At 34.7% G+C, this 23,196-nt stretch overlaps 1 protein-coding gene across 4 annotated transcripts in view; it reads right to left on the bottom strand.

The window, feature by feature from the left end:
- DYNC2H1 (dynein cytoplasmic 2 heavy chain 1) overlaps positions 1-23,196 on the bottom strand; it is a 344,715-nt gene that overhangs the window by 253,181 nt on the left and 68,338 nt on the right. For 3 of the 4 annotated variants that reach the window (XM_079101898.1, XM_079101901.1, XM_079101899.1), the window contains exons 42-48: positions 22,179-22,438; positions 21,046-21,292; positions 19,828-19,979; positions 17,137-17,281; positions 16,377-16,479; positions 15,748-15,915; positions 266-396 (exon numbers count right to left, since the gene is read on the bottom strand). In XM_079101898.1, coding sequence (XP_078958024.1) covers positions 266-396; positions 15,748-15,915; positions 16,377-16,479; positions 17,137-17,281; positions 19,828-19,979; positions 21,046-21,292; positions 22,179-22,438 — 1,206 coding nt within the window. The remainder of the gene's footprint in view (positions 1-265; positions 397-15,747; positions 15,916-16,376; positions 16,480-17,136; positions 17,282-19,827; positions 19,980-21,045; positions 21,293-22,178; positions 22,439-23,196) is intronic. The other variant, XM_079101900.1, reaches the window with a different exon arrangement.

Genomic DNA, 23,196 nt, shown 5'->3' with positions numbered 1-23,196 from the left:
ACTGCCATGGGATAATTTCCCAATTAATGTTAAGCTTCATTAATATTTCTAATAAACATCTTCTTGCAAAATATATCTTAGCAATTTTACAAGGATATCTATAAAGTACATCTGCTTCCAGTTATGTTAAATTCCAAAAGAGCAGAACTAGTTTTGTCTATTCTATGATTTGATATCTCCATGACCTCAAAATGTTTTCAATAAATATTTTTAAATAACAGTAATCATAACAAATCTTATTTCAAATTAATGATGCATATTATACCTTTTTAATAACATCCTTGAGATCTGCAGAGTTTAGTTTTCCAAGTGGTTTTCCATGTGGAGGTAATGGTTGTCCTAGGGCTGCTCTTGTTCCTAAATTTTGTCGGGCTCCCCATGTAACATAGAAACTATCTGTAGAAATAAAAGATATGCTGCTTTACATGCATTAGTAGTAACTGGGGAATCAATAATATATTGCTTATTAAATTATTTTTAGTTTAGTCCAAATAAGATTATCCCCAGAAATAAAAATATAAACTATATTAAATATATTAAGATAATTGGAAGACCAATAAAATCAGTTAAGATACAAAGACTTTAAATTTAACACCAAACTCTGAAAATTAGCTGACTGTATCTTTGTTCTCTATTCTTCCTCTACCTGTTCCCCCCAAAATGAACTGGTTTCATCTAACTTACCCCTCTTTCCCCCCATCTATTCTCAGTTTGTCTCATTTTCCTCCTTCTTCAGAATCACCACATAAAAATTATAAATTAGACAGAGCACAGTGATGCATGCCTGCAATCCCAGTGACTTGGGAGACTGAGGAAAAGGGATCCCAAGTTTAAAGCTAGCCTCAGCAATTTACCAAGGCTGTCAGCAACTTAGCGAGACCCTGTCTCAAAAAAAAATGCCTGGGGTAAAGTGGTAAAGTACCCTTGGGTTCAATCCCTGGTTCAAAAAAATTTACTAAAAATAATACATAAAATTGATAAAACGATCTCAAAAAATCTCTTGAGAAAGAACCTGATTTGTTAATATTTTCAAGGATGCTTATTGCTAAAATTTTTAAAAATCAAATTTTAATTAGAAAACAAAAATCCCCAAACTTCCCTTAAATTCATCTAGCACATTATTCATGGTACCATATAAGGAAAATCTACTCAACATTCTATTGAAACTTTTCTTCCCCAACTGCTTTGTAGGATGATTCCATCATGTACCCTCCTTGACACATGCCCAGTTCTACCATCTCCTAAAGTAATGACCATCATATCTTCCCTACACCAACACTACTTCATGTTCTTCTTGCCTTCACCTTCACATTTCACATATTTTTTTCTATCTGAAAAGACCACCATACTAAACCACATATTTGGGAACAATAGCAAAGCTCTAATCTCCAAATCCAAAACTTGGCAGTCATTACCTGGATAAGAACTTTTCTAATTTCCTTGAGGTCTTTCCTCCTTTTAACTACATGACCCACAAAACACTACTGCTTTTCAGTTTTCTGCTTATCCCTGATAGTTATTTTGCCCCAAGATCCAAATTCAGTGTTCTGTTCTTTAAACTCTAAAGAATTCTATATATTTATTTACCTTTTTTAGTGGATTGAGTTGTCAACTGCTTACATACCCAAAAAGCCACTCATTACATATTTCATCACAGGTTTCCAAAGTTCTAGTCTAGTCTCGTGTTTGCAATTATTAACAGATATATAATTCACACATTCACTTAACATTTATCTACTGAGCACCTGTTGACACATTGTACTTCCTACGTGACACATAGTGAATAAGACAGACATGATTTCTATCCTCATATTTGATAAAGTCTATGTAGATTTACAAAAGATTAAATTAAAGCTTGGAAATATTCAAAAATGTACATGAATATTTTTAAATAACCATAATTATTTATAATAACTACATTATATTCACATCTCATCATTTCTCACAGGAGCTACTACAATAGCCTCCTACCCTTTATCTCTCCTACAAGTCTCTGCCCCTCAAATATATCCTCAAAGCTATGAGACAAAAATAAAAATTGATTGTGCCATACCAGTGCAATATCAATTTCTGACTCCCTTTAAAAAAAAAAAAAAAAAAAAAAGGAAGGAAGGAAGAAACTTCACACCCCTAATAAAGGCCCTTTTGCAATCTCGCTTCACTAACTGCTTAAATTTCCTATCTCCCTCCACATTCTATAATAGTTATCTCAAGGCTTGGCTTCTTTGCATTTTTTTCCCTCTCCTGATTGTCCTTCTCCTCTTCCTCATTCATCATATTCATCCTTTAAAATCCAGTTTGACAAATTCTTCACAATCTCAAGAATCAAAGAGACACAACAAAATATGACCAATCAATGTATCTGCAAAGAAAAAAAAACTAAATAGCTTATAGAACTAGAAAATACATTAATAATTTAGACATATATATATGTAGAATATTTCATTCATCAATGACTAAATATACTTTCTTCTCAGCAGCACATGGATTATTCTCTAGACCATATCTTAGGCCACAAAGCAACATTTAGGAAATACAAAAAAAAAAAAAAAGAAATACCTTGCATTTTATTAGATCATAATGGAATAAAATTAGAAATTAATGATAAAATAAAAAATAGAAACTACTCTAACACCTGGAAACTAAAAAATACACTATTGAATGATCAATGGATCTGATGAACTCAGGGATGAAATTAATATTTAAAAGTAAATGAGAATAGCAATGCAACATATCAAAATCTCTGAGACACTATGAAGGCATTTCTAAAAGGAAGGTTCATTGTATTGTGCTCATTCATTAAAAGAATAAAAAATCACCAAATAACTTAACTTTATACCTCAAAGTCCTAGAAAAAGAAGAACAAATCAACACCAAAAGCAGAAGACATGAAATAATAAAAAACAGAGCTAGAATTAATGAATTTTTTTAGCTTATAAACTTATTTTTATAGTTTGTTGGAATCAGAATTTAAATATGATTCACAAATTGCAATTAGTTGAAATGCCTCTTAAGTCTCTTTTAATACATAGATTACGCTCCATTATGCACACTTTTTCCTTAAATTTTGTCATAGAAACTAGATCATTTGTAGGGTTTTTTTAAGTTTTTTTAATTTGTTCTAATTGGTTGTACATGACAGTAGAATGCATTTTGACATATTATATACAAATGGAGCATAACCTCTCATTCCTCTGGCTATACATGATGCTGAGTCGTATCAGTAGTGTAATCATACATGTATATAGGGTAATAATGTCTGTCTCATATTAAAAAGTTAGTTCACCATAATCAAGTGAGGTTCATTCCAGGGATGCAAGGTTGGTTAAACATATGGAAATCAATAAATATAATTCACCACATCAATAGAAAAATTGAAAGAATTTCCTCTTAAAAACTGCAACAAGACAAGGATGCCCTCTTTCACCACTCCTATTCAACATAATCCTTGAAACTCTAGCCAGAGCAATTAGACAAGCGAAAAAAATTAAATGGGTACAAGTAGGAAAAGAGCTCAAACTATTCCTATTTGCCAATAACATGATTCTGTGTTTAGAAGACTCAAAAAACTCCACCAGAACTCATAAACGAATTGAGAACTCTCGGACTCATAAACAAATTCAGCAAAGAAGCAGGGTATAAAATCATTGCAATTAAATTAAAATTCCAATGTCATTCTTCATAGAAATACAAAAACAGACATGAAATTCATTAGGAAAAATAAGAGGCCCAGAATAGCCAAAGCAATCCTTAACAAGAAAATTGAAGCAGGTGGCATCACAATACCAGACCTTAAATTAAAATACAGAGCAGTAGTAAAAAACAGCATGGTATTAGCACCAAAATAGAATAGAAGACGCAGAGTCAAACCCACATAAATACAGTTATTCATACTAGACAAAGGCACCATAAACATACATTGGAGAAAAGATAACCTTTTCAATGAATGGTGCTGGAAAAACTGGAAATCCGTATGTATCAGAGATAATCTGAAACCCTATCTCACACCCTGCACAAAACTCAACTCAAAGTAGATCAAGGACCTAAGCATTAGACCAGAGACCCTGCACTTGAAGAAAATGTAGGTCCACCTTTTCATCATATCGGCTTAGGAAGCTACTTCCTCAATAAGACTCCTAAAGAGCAAGAATTAAAATCAAGAATGAATAAATGGGATGGATTCAAACTAAAAAGCTTCTTCACAGCAAAGGAAATAATCAAGAACACGAAGAAGGAGCCTACAGAATGAGAGAAAATCTTTACCACCTGCACCTCAAATAGAGTGTTAATCTGCAGGATATACAAAGAATTCAAAAACCTTAACACACATACAAAAAAACAAATAACCCAATCAATAAGGGGTCAAAGGAACTAAATAAGCATTTAACAGAAGAAATATGAATGTTCAACAAATATATGAAAAAATGTTCAACATCTCTAGCAATTAGAGAAATGCAAATTAAAACTGCTCTGAGATTTCATCTCACTCTAGTCATAATGGCAATTATCAAGAATACAAGTAACAAAAAATGTTGGCGAGGATGTGGGAAAAAAGGTACACTCATACATTGCTGGTGGGACTGCAAATTGGTACAACCATTATGGAAAGCAGTATGGAGATTTCTTAGAAAACTTGGAAGGGAACTTCCATTTGACCCAGTTATCCCACTCCTGGGTCTATTCCCAATGGACTTAAAAGCAGCATCCTACAGTGACACAGTCACAGCCAATATTTAGAGCAGCTCAATTCACAATAGCCACGGTAAAGAACACTAGATGTCCTTCAATGGATAAAGAAAATGTGGTGCATATACACAATGGAATATTACTCCATCATTACAAAGAATGACTTTATAACATTTGCCAGAAAAATTGATGGATCTGGAGATTGGATTTGAATAATCCAATCCAAAAATAAACAAAGGTCCAATGTTCTCTCTGATATGTGGATGCTAACACCCAATAAGGGAGTGAGGGTAAGAACAGAAGTCCATTGGATTAGACAAAGAGGAATGAGGGAGGGAAATAGGAAGGACAGTAGAATCAGACATAACTTTCCTGTCCTTATATTTGAATATATGACCATGTTACCTCTGCATCATGTACAGCCACAAGAATAGGATCTTACTTACAATAAGTTATACTCCATGTATACAAAATATGCCAAAATACATTCTACTGTCATGTATATCTAAATAGAACAAATACAAATCAATAAATAAAATCCAGTATGACCACTTATCATTACTCAAAAACAATTTAAAACTTTGGTATATAACAAAACATGCAGAGAACTTGTACAATGAAAAATATACAGCACTGATGAAAAAAGCAAAGGACATCTAAATAAATGGAGAGACATACCTTGTTCATGAATTGGAAGACTCTACATAAAGATGTCAATTTTCCCCAAATCAATATAAAAATGTAATACAATACCTAACAAAATCTAAGGAACACTTCTCAGATACACATAAGATCATTCTAAAATTTATAAAAACAGGCCAAAAAAACCTAAAGTAGCTAAAACAATCTTAAGAAATATAAAGCAGGAGAAATTAGTCTGAATGATTTCAAGATATTTAGTAGCTATAAGTAATTAAGACATTGTGGTTAAGAACATACACACATCAATGGAATTGAACAGAGAATCCAGAAATAAACCCAAATTGCTAATTTGTGACAAAGGCAATAAAGTAATTCAGGCAGAAAGCCTTTTCAATAAAGGATGCTAGAGCAAATGGTCATCTACAGGCCAAAAAAAAAAAAGAATCTGAGCTAAGTCTCACTCCTTAAATACATAAACTAACTCAAAATGGTTTACTGATTCAGATTTAAAATATAAAAACATTTATGAAAAAACACAGAGACAGTGTTTAAGATCTAGGACTAGAAAAAGAAATCTTAAACTTGATGCCAAAAGATCATTAAAAAGAAAAACTGAAAGGTTAGACTTAACAAAATTAAAAATTTTGTATCTGTGAAAGATCATTTTAAGAGAATGCAGGGACAAGCTACAGAGTAGGGAAATATATTTGTAAACAAGAGACTAGTATCTATATATAAGTATTCTCAAAACTGAACAGTAAAAAAAAATCCAATTAGAAAATAGGCAAAAAAACATAAATAGTCATCAAACAGAATAGATAGATGGCAAATAAGCACATGAGAAGATGTTAAACTTTACTAGCCATCACAAAATGTAAATTAAGTACATAGTTCTCAGAATGGCTGAAATAAAAAAGTGACAATACCAAATGGTTGTAAGAATATAGAGCAACTAGATCACTCTTATATTGCTGACGGGAACATAAAATGATACTCGTGTTCTAGAAAACAGGTTGGTAGTTACCTTAAAAACGAAGCATTACCATACACAACATGGGAATTGCTTTCCTGAGCTTTTATCACAGAAAAACAAAAATGTATGTTCGCATAAAAACCTGTACATATGGGCTGGGGTTGTAGTGCAATGGTAGAGCACTTGCCTAGCAAGCATGAGGCACTGGGTACAATCCTCTGCATCACATTAAAAGTCAAATTAAAAAAGTATTGTGTCCATCTACAACTAAAAATATTTTTTAAAATCTTGTACATATATGCTTATAGAAACTTTACTCCTAATACACAAAAACTGAAAACACCCAAATGTCCTTCAATAGATAAATGGTTAAAGAAATAGTGTAACATTCATAAAATGGAATATCAACTCATCAATAAAAAAAGGAACAACCTGCTAAAATATCCAACTTTTGTGTATCTCCAGAGAATTTTGTTGAGTGAAGATAACATTTTTAAATTGACAAAACTGAAGAACAGATTAGTGATTTCTAAAGGGAAGTAGGCTATAAAAAGGAAACACAGCAAATGCTTATGGTAACAATGTAAATGTATCTGGGTTTTGGGAGGGTTTTTTTGTTGTTGTTGGAGATGTCTTTTTTAAGTCTGGAGATGAACCCAGGGGTTCATACGTGGTAGGCAAGCACTCTACCACTGAGCTACATCCCCAAACCTTTTTTTCTTTTTTTTTTTTTTTTTTGAACAGGGTTTTGCTATTGTCTAGGCTTGAACTTGAGATACTTTTCTATATCTTAACTACACTGATATCAATATCCTGATTGTGATATTAGAATCTATCCAGGTGTTACCACTGGAGAAACTCAAGTAAAACTTCCATATGCTATTTCTGTATTAATTCTTTTTTTTTTTTTTTATTGTAAACAAATGGGATACATGTTGTTTCTCTGTTTGTACATGGCGTAAAGGCATACCATTTGTGTAATCATAAATTTACATAGAGCAATGTTGTTTGATTCATTCTGTTATTTTTTCCCTTCCCGCCACCCCTCCCACCCCTCTTTACCCTCTATACAGTAGTTCCTTGCTCCATACTTGTCCCCCTCCCTAACCCTAACTCTAACCCTTCCCTCCCCCCCATTATGTGTCATCCTCCACTTATCAGCGATATCATTCGTCCTTTGGCTTTTTGAGATCGGCCTATCTCACTTAGCATGATATTCTCCAATTTCATCCATTTGCCTGCAAATGTCATAATTTTATCATTCTTTATGGCTGAGTAATATTCCATTGTATATATATACCACAGTTTCTTTATCCACTCATCAATTGAAGGGCATCTAGGTTGGTTCCACAGTCTGGCTATTGTGAATTGAGCAGCTATGAACATTGATGTGGCTGTATTTCTGTAGTATGCAGATTTTAAGTCCTTTGGGTATAGGCCAAGGAGTGGGATAGCTGGGTCAAATGGTGGTTCCATTCCAAGTTTTCTAAGGAATCTCCACACTGCTTTCCAGAGTGGCTGCACTAATTTGCAGCCCCACCAGCAGTGTATGAGTGTACCTTTCTCCCCACATCCTCGCCAACACCTGTTGTTGCTCGTATTCTTGATAATCGCCATTCTAATTGGGGTGAGATGGAATCTTAGGGTGGTTTTGATTTGCATTTCTCTTATTACTAGAGATGTGGAACATTTTTCCATATGTTTGTTGATTGCTTATAGATCTTCTTCTGTGAAGTGTCTATTCATTTCCTTAGCCCATTTGTTGACTGGACTATTTGAATTCTTGGAGTAGAGTTTTTTGAGTTCTTTATAGATTCTGGAGATTAGTGCTCTATCTGAAGTATGATTGGCAAAGATATTCTCCCACTCTGTAGGCTCTTTCTTCGCATTGCTGATAGTTTCCTTTGCTGAGAGAAAGCTTTTTAGTTTGAATCTATCCCAGTGGTTGATTCTAGCTTTTATTTCTTGTGCTATGGGAGTCCTGTTAAGGAAGTCTGGTCCTAGACCAACAAGGTGAAGATTTGGACCTACTTTTTCTTCTATAATCTGCAGGGTCTCTGGTCTGATTCCGAGGTCCTTAATCCATTTTGAGTTTAGTTTCGTGCATGGTGAGAGATATGGGTTTAGTTTCATTCTGTTGCATATGGATTTCCAATTCTCCCAGCACCATTTGTTGAAGAGGCTATCTTTTCTCCATTGCATATTTTTGGCCCCTTTGTCTAGTATGAGAAAATTGTATTTATTTGGGTTTGTGTCCGTGTCCTCTATTCTGTACCATTGATCTACCTTTCTATTTTGGTACCAATATCATGCCGTTTTTGTTACTATTGCTTTGTAGTAGAGTTGAAGATCTGGTATTGCAATACCCCCTGTTTCACTCTTCCTGCTAAGGATTGCTTTAGCTATTCTGGGTTTCTTATTCTTCCAGATGAATTTCATAATTGCTTGCTCTATTTCTGTAAGGTACACAATTGGGATTTTAATTGGAATTGCATTGAATTTGTATAGCACTTTAGGTAGTATGGCCATTTTGACAATATTAATTCTTCCTATCCAAGAACATGGAAGATCTTTCCATCTTCTAAGGTGTTCTTTAATTTCTTTCTTTAGTGTTGTATAGTTCTCATTGTAGAGGTCTTTCACCTCTTTTGTGAGATTGATTCCCAAGTATTTTATTTTTTTCGAGGCTATTGTGAATGGGGTAGTTTTCCTAATTTCTCTTTCTGAAGATTCATCACTTATGTATAAAAATGCGTTGGATTTATGGGCATTGATCTTGTAACCTGCTACTTTACTGAAATCACTTATGAGTTCTAAGAGTTTTCTGGTGGAATTTCCTGGTTCCTCTAAATATATAATCATGTCATCAGCGAACAGGGATAGTTTGAGTTCTTCTTTTCCAATTCGTATCCCTTTAATTTCTTTGGTTTGTCTAATTGCTCTGGCCAGAGTCTCAAGAACGATGTTGAATACAAGTGGTGAAAGAGGGCATCCCTGCCTTGTTCCAGTTTTTAGGGGGAATGCTTTCAGTTTTTCACCATTTAGAATGATATTAGCCATGGGCTTAGCATAAATGGCCTTTACAATGTTAAGGAATGTTCCCACTATCCCTATTTTTTCTAGTGTTTTGAGCATGAAGGGGTGCTGTATTTTATCAAATGCTTTTTCTGCATCTATTGAAATAATCATGTGATTCTTGACTTTAAGTCTATTAATATGGTGAATTACGTTTATTGATTTCCTGATGTTGAACCAACCTTGCATCCCTGGGATGAAACCCACTTGATCATGGTGCACTATCTTTTTAATATGTTTTTGTATGCGATTTGCTAAAATTTTGTTGAGAATTTTTGCGTCGATGTTCATTAAGGATATTGGTCTGAAATTTTCTTTCCTTGATGAGTCTCTGTCTGGTTTAGGTATCAGTGTGATATTGGCTTCATAGAATGAGTTTGGGAGGGTTCCCTCCTCTTCTATTTTATGGAATACTTTGAGAAGTATTGGAATGAGCTCTTCCTTAAAGGTTTTGTAGAACTCGGCTGAGAACCCATCTGGTCCCGGACTTTTCTTTGTTGGTAGGCTTTTGATGACTTCTTCTATTTCAGTACTTGAAATTGGTCTATTTAAATTGTTTATGTCCTCCTCATTCAGTTTAGGCAATTCATATGTCTCTAGAAACCTGTTGATGTCTTCGAAATTTTCTATTTTGTTGGAGTATAGATTTTCAAAATAGCTTCTAATTATGTTTTGTATTTCCATCCTGTCTGTTGTGATATTTCCTTGTTCATTCCGAATTTTAGTGATTTGGGTTTTCTCTCGTCTTCTCTTTGTTAGTGTGGCTAAAGGTTTATCAATTTTGTTTATTTTTTCGAAGAACCAACTATTTATTTTGTCAATTTTTTGTATTGTTTCTTTTGTTTCAATTTCATTGATTTCAGCTCTGAGTTTAACTATTTCCTGTCTTCTACTACTTTTGGTGCTGTTCTGTTCTTCTTTTTCTAGGGCTTTGAGCTGTAGTGTTAGGTTGTTTATTTGTTGAGTTTTACTTCTTTTATTAAATGCGCTCCATGAAATAAATTTCCCTCTAAGTACTGCTTTCATAGTGTCCCAGAGATTTTGATATGATGTTTCTTTGTTCTCATTTACCTCTAAGAATTTTTTAATTTCCTTCCTAATATCTTCTGTTATCCATTCATCATATAATAGCATATTGTTTAATCTCCAGATGTTGGAATAGTTTCTGTGTTTTACTCTTTCATTTATTTCTAACTTCAATCCATTATGATCTGATAGAATACATGCTAGTGTCTCTATCTTCTTGTATTTGCTAACATTAGCTTTGTGGCATAATATATGGTCTATTTTAGAGAAGGATCCATGTGCTGCTGAGAAGAAAGTGTATTCACTCTTGGTTGGATGGTATATTCTATAAATGTCCGTTAAGTCTAAATTATTGATTGTGTTGTTGAGATCTATGGTTTCTTTGTTCAATTTTTGTCTGGAAGATCTGTCCAATGGTGAGAGAGGCGTGTTAAAATCACCTAGTATTGTGTTGTGGTCTATTTGGTTTCTGAAATTGAGAAGGATTTGTTTGACATCCATGATGAGCCACTGTTTGGGGCATAGATGTTTATGATTGTTATATCTTGCTGATTTATGCTTCCCTTAAGCAGTATGAAATGACCTTCTTTATCCCTTCTGACTAACTTTGGCGTGAAGTCCACATTATCGGAAATGAGGATGGATACTCCAGCTTTTTTGCTGAGTCCATGTGCATGGTATGTTTTTCCCCATCCTTTCACCTTTAGTCTATGGGTATCTTTTTCTATGAGGTGAGTCTCTTGCAGGCAACATATTGTTGCATCTTTCTTTTTAATCCAGTCTGCCAGTCTATGTCTTTTGATTGATGAATTCAGGCCATTAACATTCAGGGTTATTATAGAGAAATGATTTGGTTTCCCGGTCATTTGGTTCATTTTTTAAATTTTGTTTATTTATTTGTTTGACACAACTTGTTTCCTCCTTTATTTGACAATTCCTTTAGGATAATTCCTCCCTTTGCTGATTTGCTTCTTTGTTTTTCATCTCTTCCTCATGGAATATTTTGCTGAGAATGTTCTGTAATGCTGGCTTTCTTTCTGTAAATTCTTTTAGCTTTTGTTTATCATGGAAGGATTTTATTTCATCGTCAAATTTGAAGGTAAGTTTTGCTGGGTATAAGATTCTTGGTTGGCATCCATTTTCTTTCAGGGCTTGAAAAATGTTGTTCCAGGCCCTTCTAGCTTTTAGGGTCTGGATTGAAAAATCTGCTGATATGCGTATTGGTTTCCCCCTGAATGTAATTTGGTTCTTTTCTCTCACAGCCTTTAAAATTCTGTCTTTATTTTGTATGTTAGGTATTTTCATTATAATGTGCCTTGGTGTGGGTCTGTTGTAATTTTGTGTATTTGGAGTCCTGTAAGCCTCTTGAACTTGATTTTCCATTTCATTCTTCAGATTTGGGAAATTTTCTGATAGTATTTCATTGAATAGGTTGTTCATGCCTTTGGCTTGTTTCTCTAGACCTTCCTCAATCCCAATAATTCTTAAATTTGGCCTTTTCATGATATCCCATAGTTCTTGTAGATTCTGTTCATGATTTCTTACCATCTTCTCTGTTTGTTCAACTTTGTTTTCAAGGTTAAATATTTTGTCTTCAATGTCTGAGGTTCTGTCTTCCAGGTGTTCTATCCTATTGGATATGCTTTCTATGGAGTTCTTAATTTGGTTTATTGTTTCCTTCATGTCAAGGATTTCTGTTTGGTTTTTTTTCAATATCTCTAATTCTTTATTGAAATGATCTTTTGCTTCCTGTATTTGCTCTTTTAACTGTCGATTGGTGCGATCATTCAATGCTTGCATTTGCTCTTTCATCTCATCGTTTGCTTCTCTGATCATTTTAATTATGTACATTCTGAACTCCTTTTCTGTCATTTCTTCTGCCATGCTGTCATTGGGTTTTATTGATGTAACATCTAGATTTGTTTGCAGCATTTTCTTTCCTTGTTTTCTCATATTGTTCAGATATCAGTGGACCGCTGAGATATTGCAGATTTCCTCTGTTGATTTACAATGTCCCTGAAGATTTCTATATATATCCCCTCTTAGCCTTCAGTAGGCTGAAGTCTTGGAGGAAGTTGATAATGCAGTGCTCCACAAGGAAGCTGCCTCTCTAGGAGTGGTGGCCTTCAGGTGGGGTATATTCCCTGCTAGTGGGCAGAGGTGCCTCCACTTGTTGACCAATGGTCATCCAAAGGGGACCTAGGCTGTGGGCTGAGGCAAGGCCTGTTTGGGCCTGTGTCTCTGGTTTTACCGTCCTTGTGGGGAAACCTCACCAGGCAGGGAAGACTCACCCAGTGGGGAGGTCTCGCTGGTCAGTTTCCTCCTAGAGGTTCCCCTCAATTTACAGCTACTGCCTGGGCTGGGCTGCCTTCCTCTGTAAAGTTTCCAGGGGCCCGGCCCTACCTCCTGGGCCTGGGAGCCTCACCCTTCGCAGATGAATCTCCTTAGGCTGCCCCTCCTCAGAGAATTTGCCCACAGGCCTGGAACCTTCGCTCCGCCCTAAGCCTGTCTCTGTGCGGCTCTTCCACCCAGAAGCCTCCTAGATCCTGGGACCCTGTTCTGCACCTAATCGCCTGGCTGCGTGGCCCCTCCTCTGAGCAGCCACCTGTGGCCCCGAACAATCGCTCTGAGTCCCAGAGACCCGCCACAGGCCTCTTCCTCCAGACAGCCGCCCAGTATGCCGGTGCGGTCACTAGGAGTCCAAGAAACTCACTTCGTGCCTCCTCCTCCCACCAACCACCCGTAGCCCGGGGCAATCAATCACTCCGAGTCGAAGTGACCCTCCCCGTTCCTCCTCCTTCTCCAGATAACCCCCCGGGTGTTCAGGAGCAGTCCCTCTGAGTGGCTCTGAATCCACGTGACCTGCTGCACGGGTCCTCTGGGCACCGCCCGGAGCTCAGGTGCGGCCACTCAAGACCAAGCGTCCCACCACGCTTCTCCTCCAGGCAGCCCCCCTGTGTTCAGGAGCTGTCACTTTAAGACCAAACAACTCACCACTCGCCTTCTCCTCTGAGCAGCCGCCTGGAGCGCTAATGCAGTCACTGCGAGTCCAAAGGACCCGCCGCGCTCCTTCTCCTCCTTCTCCTACTCCTCCGGGCAGGCCCCGGGGTTCAGAAGTGGTCAGAGTCCAAACAGCTCGCCACGCAGCCCCTTCTCTGGCAACCGCCTGTAGCTCTGGTGTAGTCACCCGAATCCAAGCGGCCGCTCCTCTTCCTCCTCGTCCTCAGGGCAGGCCCCGGTGTTCAGAAGCGTCGTTCTGATTCCAAACAGCTCGCTGCGCAGCTTCTCCTCTGGCAACCGCCTGTAGCTCTGGTGCAGTCTCTCCGAATCCAAGTGGCCCCGCTCCTCTCCTCCTCCTCAGGGCAGGCCCCGGTGTCCTGAGTCCACACAGTTCTCCTCGCCACTCTTCCCCTGGGCAGCCGCCGGAGCCCCAGTGGCTGCTCCAAGTCCCAGCGCTGTGCGGAGCAGCCTCCTTTATGGCGCTCCCAGCTATCCGAGTTCACTGCTCCAGCGGGGGGAGGGGCGTCTCGCCGGCAGTTCTACTTCACAAAGTTTCCTGCGTTCCGGGACCCCCGTCCCATCCGGGATGCCCCCCCAGGGGGTGAGAGTCACCCGGCTGCTTTGAGTTGGTCCCAAGCGTCTCAATATCTCCTCTTTTGAATCCTGAGTCCTGGAGCAACATGAAATGCAGCCACCCTCTAGGCCGCCATCTTGAAAACCCTCTGTATTAATTCTTACAACTGAATGTGAATCTACAATTATCTCAATTTTCTTTTCATTTAAAACGTTTCAATGTAAATTTCTCAAAAAAGAATGTGCTTAGCTCTTCTATAAATCTGAAATGTTGGCTCTATGCCAAACATATTCACAAAAGTAATATTACTTAAGCCAAGCTCTATTGCAATTACCACTTTAACAACCTATTGCCACAGAATTTCATGGCATCTAAACATACTATCAATAGTTACCACCATAAACAGATTTTCATATCTACTTCTGCCACTTGATTGTAAGTTTCTTGAGGATAAGATATATCTAGTGTATTTTTGTGTCCAAAATTAATTTTTTCTTAATAAACTAACATTTTACTATGTGAAAATCCTGTGTGCCTAGATCTAAGATGTCAAAAATGTATTTAAAAAATTTTTAAAACCTTCACTGAAGAGAAAAGCAAAAATTTTTTTTAAAAGTCTTACACAGGGAACTATAAAAATTATCAAACATTAGGGAATTTACACATCCAGTAAAGTATCAATACTATCTAATGATCAAAGCACACACCACTTTCTTTGAAAGAAAAGAAAAAGATAAAGGTTCAGATTACAAAAGATGGCACCATTTAAGAAACAAAGTCCATGAAAGCTACAGGCCATAATGACATAAACTCTTACTCAAATTCAAACTAAATCTGAACTGTTATTAGGCTTCTCTCAACATTTTATCTTGCCTTAGGTTTTCTTGAACTTATCTCCTAATTCCAAATCTTGGGCAATACCTAAAAAATTCTGAAAGCAGTTTTACTAAGAAATATTTTCTTATTGTGGTCTTTCTAAAAGACCTTCTCAAAATTTTCTATAACATGCCTTACTCTCATAGCAGGTTTCAAAATGCAAACTGGTTATTAAGCAGTCATAATTCCAAATGCAGCATAGCTGCTTTGACCAAATGATGTTATGTTGTGTTTATCGAGACAATGGAAAAAGCTGGTAACAAGACTATATAGGAAATTCTATGCTAATGGCATTATGGGTGGTGACAGGAAAATTAATGGCCATTACTACTATTAATCAAAAGGTCATAAAAAAAAGGTCACTATATAGCTGGGATTCTGTGAATATTTAAATATGACATGCCATTTCTGTTGACTGAGAAAAGAAATCTGTTTTTTATTCTGCACATAATGCTGAAATAGATTCTGATTTCAACATGCTATAATTTATATAAATACCATCTGAATTTCCATCATTATTAAAAAAGCTGTCTTTAAAAAACAAAAACAAAAAGTCATCATAATAAAATGTGGTTTCTCAATGATCTGTAAGTTTCATACACATATAGCTGTACTAAAAAAACTAATAGTGAAAATGTTCCAGGAAAAAACATTTTTGTATTGCAAATTTAAGATAGTATTGCCTGAACTCATTTTCCCTAAGAACAATTACCATCATTACATTTTGTCTAGATTATAATTATGGACATCTAGCAAAAAATAACAAGGCAGTTCGCCTTATGGAAAAATTAGAATGAGCCAAAACTTTTTTTAGACAAGTGAAATCATGCTACAGGTAAGAAAATAATTTTAAATTTTTAATAATAATTATATATATAAAAAACTATTATATTACCTGCCATATTGTCTAATATATCTGAGCCCCAATCTCCTTGAAACACTGATGTTAAAATATTATCAAACAAATGAAGCTCCTTCGCACCAACAATTTTGTCACGAAATAAGCGCCGTGCTTCATATGCTACGATTTCTAATACATAATCTGTTGGATGGTTTGAGGATCCTAAAAAAAGGCAAAATTTTCTTTAATTGTAATAAAAAATTGTTTCAAAATGTCTGTTTAATATAATATTTGAAAGAGTGAGAAACTACATACCATAATTTTGGCATCAGATGCATTTAAAAAAAAGAATTAAAATTCATTTTATTAGTAAGATTGTTTTATGCTTTAAATATACATCAAATACTATTGTCTCTAGTTGTTCAATAAAAATGTCATGATTTCAAAAAGCACAATAAACATCATTCAAAATCAAATTTTAATGGTGACAGCAATAAATCACTTGGAAGAAGAAATATGATCATTTTAATAAAAATATTTAAAGGTAACCATGATATTTAAATTGAATATTACTACAATTCTTATTTTTAAAATAGAATTATTTTCACAGTACTCATTAAATACATCTTTTACAACTATAATATATATCATAAAAGCATGCACACAAACACATACCAACTTACCTCCCTCTAAATCATATCTAAACAAGCCAAGAACCCACTGGGTAAGAATGCAAGGAGTAAAGAAATAGTGGCTATAATCATCAACTGTAAATTTGGCCCGCACCTGAAAAAAATAAAATATTGTAAACAGTTATATACTCTCCTCTCTGTGCTGACTCTGTAACTTAAAAATATGTTGTTGTTACATTTATCATATCACATTAATAATTTAGTTATATAACTCAATCCCTCATTAGATTATGATCTTCCATAGTAAGGAGAATTGGTCATCTTTGTATCCCTAGGACTACCACTGGCAATAAAAGATACTCAAAAGTCTTTTGCATCCTCCATGCCTATTCTTAAGTAATCCTCTCCATTTTATCAAGGAAGTATACTTTAGACACTTCCTCACAGGAGGAAAGTTATAAACATCAAATGCTACTGTCAGGTTTGAAGCATGGCTAATAGAAGAAAGGACGAAGGCCTGGTTTTGGAAAGAAAGTGAACACCATTCTAAACATGCTAAATTGGAGCTGAAAGCAAAGTAACCATCTAACACTAATTCATTCAACCAACAAGTATGTATTGAGTGCCTTTCAGAACCTATGCCAGAAATACAATAGAATACATAAGGTACACATCTCACCTGCCCTCAAAATGTTTAATCTCTAGTAGAAAGAATTAATAAAAAAGCAGGAAGGTAAAGACTGGACATCAACAGAAGACAATGGGAATGATACCAATACATTTGAAAACTATAATATAAATGCATATATACCTGTTCATAAACTTGTACCATAGATCCTGCTAAAAGATAAATTTTTGATGAAGAACCCCAAATAGAATGATTCTTCAAATTTTTATGTAGAACTGCTTCCAAATATGCTCCATAAATTGTTTGTAATTGCTCTCTTTCTGGGTAACTAAAAAAGGGTATAAAAGAAAAAAACTGAAATAAATCAATATTCTAAATTACTATTTTAATGCTAAGTTTGGGGGATTTCTACAAATTTTTATTGGTACTTTATATTCATATATGATAGTGAGATCTGTTGTTATACATTCCTACATGCACACATTACAACAATAACAATATAATTTGGTTCATTTTGTTTCCCAGTTCCTCCCTGTCCCTCCTTCCCAGGGCCCCTTCCTCCACTCTATTGATTTTGCTCCTATTTTCACAAGATCCCCCCCCATCTCCCTTTTTTTTTTTTTCTTCTTCCTTTTTTGTCTCTGGTTTCCACATATGAGAAAAAAAGTATGACCTTGGACTTTCATTTAACCTAATGCCCTCAAGTTTCATTCATTTTCCTGAAAATGACACAAATTTTGTTCTTCTTTATAACTAAATAAAATTCATTGTGTGTACATCCCATCAATGGACACCTAGCCTGCTTCCATGATTTAGTTATAGCAAATTGTGCTGCTATAAACATGGGTATGTATATACCACTATTATATGCTGACTTTAATTCTTTAGGATAAATACCAAGCGTGCTATATCTGGGTCATGTGGAGATTCCATTTCTAGTCTCTTGAGGATTTTCACAGTGGCGCTACTAATTTACAATCCCACTAACAGCACAAAAGTGTTCCTTTTTCCCCACATCCTCTTCAGCATTTATTTTTATTTATATTCTTGATGACTGTCATTTTTAACTGGAATGAGATGGAATCTCAGTGTAGCTTTGATTTGCATTTCCTCAATTGCTAAAGATGTTGAATATTTTTTCATATATTTGTTGGCCCTTTGTACTTCTTATTTTCAGAAATGTCTGTTTAGATCATTTGCCCATTAATTTATTGGGTAATTTATAGTGGTTTTCAAATTGAACTGTTCTAGGTCCCAGATCACCCAAAGGTTAAGGCTCATGGTTCCTGCTTTCACTTCAACCAAATTAGAGTCCTAAGTACCTGTTGTCAACAAATGTTAAATCCTGTACATGATTCCAATGAAATTACTTAAAGACAAATTGTTTAAAAAACCACTGCTCTTTAGAAAGCAGCAAAAGGAAAACCAGACTTACAAAAAAAGCATTTTGAAATAAGTACAGTCTATATGTAAGGCAGAGTCAACCTCAGAACCTATAAAAATAGAACCAACACACACACACACAAAATCAACCTCTTTCTCCAAAAACAAATTAATTTCCATAGAGCTTAATTGGCAGCAGTAACATTTCAGAAAGAGGAACACTAATAGATGAAGGGCAATTAGTTTGAAAGCATAAAGACACAGTTGGAAAAGCAAAAATGGAACAAAATAGGAGATAGTGCCATAATTGGAAAAATTCAGGAGATCCTGTAACAATGACAGATACAGATTATAGAGCTGGATGAATGTATTAGTACTTATGCCATCAACCATTAAAATGACCTATTTCTCTCTCTCAGATTTAAATTCTTTTATTTCAAAAAAAATCTTCAAAAATTGGATGTTTTTTGTTTTGTGAAACACATAAAACATTTAAATCTAAAATCTACCATTTTTACATATTCAAAAGAAATAAAATCAATAGGTCAAAGAGATCTCTGCACTCTCACATTCATTGCAGCACTATTCACAATGGCCCAAAAATGGAAGCAACCTAAGTGCCCATTAACCAATGAATACATAAAGAAAATGTGGTACATAAATGCAATGAAATACTATTCAGCAATAAAAAGAATGAAATCCTGTCATTTATAGCAACATGGGTGGAACTAGTTATGATAAGCAAAATAAGTCAGACACAAAATGACAAATACTGTAATTTCTTTCATATATGGAATCTAAAAATGTTGATCTCATAGAAGTTGAGAGTTGAATGGTGGTTATCAGAGGATGAGTAGAGAAGTAGTAGAGTGGGACAGGGGAGATTGATCAATGGGTACTAAGAGCTAGCTGGGTGTAAAAAGTTTTGGTGAGCTTCTCACAGTAAGGTGACAATGAATAACAACAAAGAATTTTTAAGTGTTTTCACCATAAAAAATGACAAGTCTGAGGACATACCATATTTTGCATATTAGTTAAAATATTTTTAATTAAAATATTAAAATCTACCACTTTATTTAAAAATACTGATTTTTTTTTTTTTAAGATTGTAACCCATTCTCTAAGCTCTCTCTTCACATTTTTATTTATTTATTTTTATGTGGTGCTGAGGCTCAAATCCAGGTCCTCGCAAGGGCTCTACCACTGAACTACGGCTCCAGCCCTAATACTGATATTTTAAAACACAGACTATATAAAACAGTCCTCGTTACCTTATATATTTCAAACACATAGAATGATTTGATTAAAGCCTTTACCATCCTAAATTATTAGTTTGGGAAGACTAAGAAAAATGTATCAGAGCTTAAGTTTGACCATTTTATATTCTACATTTTGAAGAAATTTCATTAATGGAAACCTTTAATAAGATGCAATTAAATAATAATGATGTCTCTCCAAATAAAAAAAAGAATTAAACTCTAAGATACATACTCTACAGCACAAAGACGAACAATAGAAGTAAATCGGGTAGTAAGCTTGTGTCTTCCCAGTCTTCCTCCAGCTGACATAGAAGCTACAATTTGAATATTTTCTAAACCAACCCATTCCAAATTTTCATCATAAAATCCTTGATATGTCAATACCTATTTGAAAATAAATGCATTTTAAATGTTTACACGTTAGATTTTCTAATCAAAAGCTTGTCTAAATTTCAATGATTTCCAAATGCAATTATCACCCTCTTCTTACCTCAAGAATTTAAGATTAAAATATATTTTAAATCCTATGCCATTGAAAAAATAATACAGTTCAAATCTAAATTTAACATTAGCTGAATTATCTTCATTTTAAAAATGTTTTTCTCAATAAACATAAAAATTCAGATGATATTATAAATATATTAGCAATTATCCAAACATCAGGAATGAGGGAAAATATTTTAGTTTTTTTCCTATATTTTATCATATTCTGTAGTTACATGGTAAAGCTAAATTTGGACCTATACAATAGGCATAGTGAGCTCTAAGAATTTGGCATTTCTAATGGGATTTAAATAATATTAAGGAAAAAATCTTGCACACTGTATAAGAATATGTGATTTTGAATTCTGAGGCAAAAAGGGAGACTAATGGGCTAAAGCAGACAGAAAGGTACTTACTTGGACAACAGAAGGTACTTACTTATACTTGCTTAATAAATAAGTAGTATAACTACTCTCAGATGAATGCATACCTAAAAAACTGAAGCAAAAACTTGCCAAACTCCAATACCACCCCCAGTTTCTGCTTTCCTCCTTGTTTTTTTGTTTGTTTGTTTGTTTGTTTTTTAATAAAGGCAGGTGATAGATGTAACATAAAGGTTTTTACTTTCCCTGTCATATATTATCTCAATGTAATACTAACTTCTAAAGGCAGGAAAATCTAAGAAAGCAACCTAAAATAAGACTGAAACGTTCATGAATTCAATTTCCATGACACATAAAAAATTAAAAAAAAAAAAAAAAAAAAAAAACTGCGCAAGCACAAGGCCCTGGGTTCAAATCCCTAGCAGTACACAAAAGAAAAAAAAAAAAAAAACTGGTCCCAAAGAATAAAAGCAGATTTTCTATTTAGAAGAAAAATTATTGTAATTAAACCGTTTCCAATTATACAAAAATATATCAAGTAATATATATATATATATCAAAATATATCAAGTAATAAGACTTACCTGCTGTAGGAAAGCTACCAATGTACTGGTCCCCCATTTATCAAGCTTAGGTAAGTTGATATCTTTTAAGTACAAAACAAGTCTTTCACAGTCTTTTGGTCTATATACTCGACCAGTATTAGTACTGATTACCATACAAGTCTGGCTCAATTTCTGCAGGAGATGCCGAGAAGTAGTTTGTGTACTACAGTGAACTGTAGCAATCTGAGTGGATCGGAGTTGAGAAAAGGCATACCTGAGCAGCATCCTGTAAAAGATGTATGACATTTGACTTTGAAAATGTAACCAACATAATATGTTCTATATTCAATTTAGGACTTCCATTTTACAAATATTTTAATTTCCAAATTATTATGATGATGTTGAAAATGGAAATGGAAAACACAGATATGGTACCCATATAGTAACTTTCTAAATATTTTAAGGTACTACTGGGACTTTTTTCAGCCAGAACAGTCAAAGTTCTCAAAAGTAATTTGGTTTGACAAAGTATACATAGAATATATCAATTCTGTTTCCCTACAATTGAGAAAAAGATTTTAAGTTCTCCTAGGTTAAAAAAAAAATTATCATTTTATGGAATTTTTAAATGACTACTCTCCCAACAGAAAAGTAAAACTAATAATTCATAGATTTTTTTATTACAAAAACTACACCCTATAGGCATTAAAAATAGGTGGATTTTACTGAATTAAAAGCTAAATCAAGAGTTGGAACTATAGTTCACTGGTAAAAAGCACATTCTAAAGGTCTTCAGTTCAATTCCCAGCACTGCAAAAAAATAAATACATAAAAATAACAACAACAACAAAAGTTAAACAGAAAGCTAAATTCAACATTTATATTTTAAAACTAAAGCACAAGGTAATTTACACCTAAGATATTTATTTCTTATGATTGTATGCATATTAAAGAACAACTTCTCAGATTGTTCTTTTTCCATGAGAAATCACATTATCTAGCAAAGGACACATTCTTCTTTATCATCATGATTTTCACAAATAGTAACAATAAAAAGAATCCTCCATGAAAATATAAATGTTACTTTAAACAAAAGAAACATAAAATCTACCAAGTAACTAGGGAAAGGGGACATAAATCCACAATATGCACTCTGTCAACACTCTTCTTACCCTTTGCCACATCCTTCTGGTCCTACGAGAATAAATGGCTGTTTGGTACTAGAACTTAACCAAGGTTTGAAATAATCTAGACCTCGTTGCATATCAGGGGTCTGAATGACTGGAAGAGCTTGACCATTAATGAAATCATCAGCTGTTAAGTTTTCTGGCTTCTTCAGCACATACGATGCTAAATGACCTCTATTTGATTCATAGTAGGTATCCATTGGTTTGTGAGGGTCTGGAGGAGATTCTCGTGCCCAATTAAAAACCTTAAAAAGGAAAAGTTGTGGTAAGTTTTTATGTACTCCAAACTGAATATGTAATAATATTTTTTTTCCTGGTACTGGAGATTAAAACCAGGGGCACTTTACCACTGAGCTACATCCTCAGTCCTTTTTATTTTTTATTTTGGGACAGGGTCTCATTAAGTTGCTGAGGGTCTTGCTAAGTTACTAAGGCTGGCCTTGAACTTGGGATCCTCCTGCTTCAGTCTCTTGAGTCACTGAAATTAAAGGCATGAATCACTGTGCCTGGCTGAATGTGTAAAATTTTTTAATTCTTCAAAGTAAACATCCCCAAACTAAATCATCTTAGTACAAAAAAAAAAAAAAAAATCACATACAATAAACCTACTTACAAGTAAAATATTTAATAATTAAAGTGATATTTTATCTTAAATATTTTTCTCTAAATGATCATTTAAGCAAATAAATAAAAGTACACAGAGGATACCAACTTAGTGGTATAAAATAAAATTGTACAGTGTAGAAATTCTAAAGTCCCTCACTTCCAACAAATCAGTACTGCACACTCCAGTGCTACCACTACTGTACTCTATGTGTTATTTTTCACCTTCATACTGACAGGTCTTATTAGTGCTGATGTAAAGCAGAATTCGAACCTGATACTGTTCTTCAACACCTTTATTTTAAACTTTAGCAAGAAAGTCTCTGATTCAAAGCATCACACAGAATAGCACTGAGTGGTACCAATGACAACAGAAGCAACAGAATAGCCATGGTAATGG

This window comes from Sciurus vulgaris (assembly GCF_902686455.1).
Source record: "Sciurus vulgaris genome assembly, chromosome: 11".
NCBI classification, from domain to species: domain Eukaryota; kingdom Metazoa; phylum Chordata; class Mammalia; order Rodentia; family Sciuridae; genus Sciurus; species Sciurus vulgaris.
The sequence above is the reverse complement of the archived record's forward strand: the minus strand, read 5'-3'. Positions and strand labels throughout refer to the sequence as shown.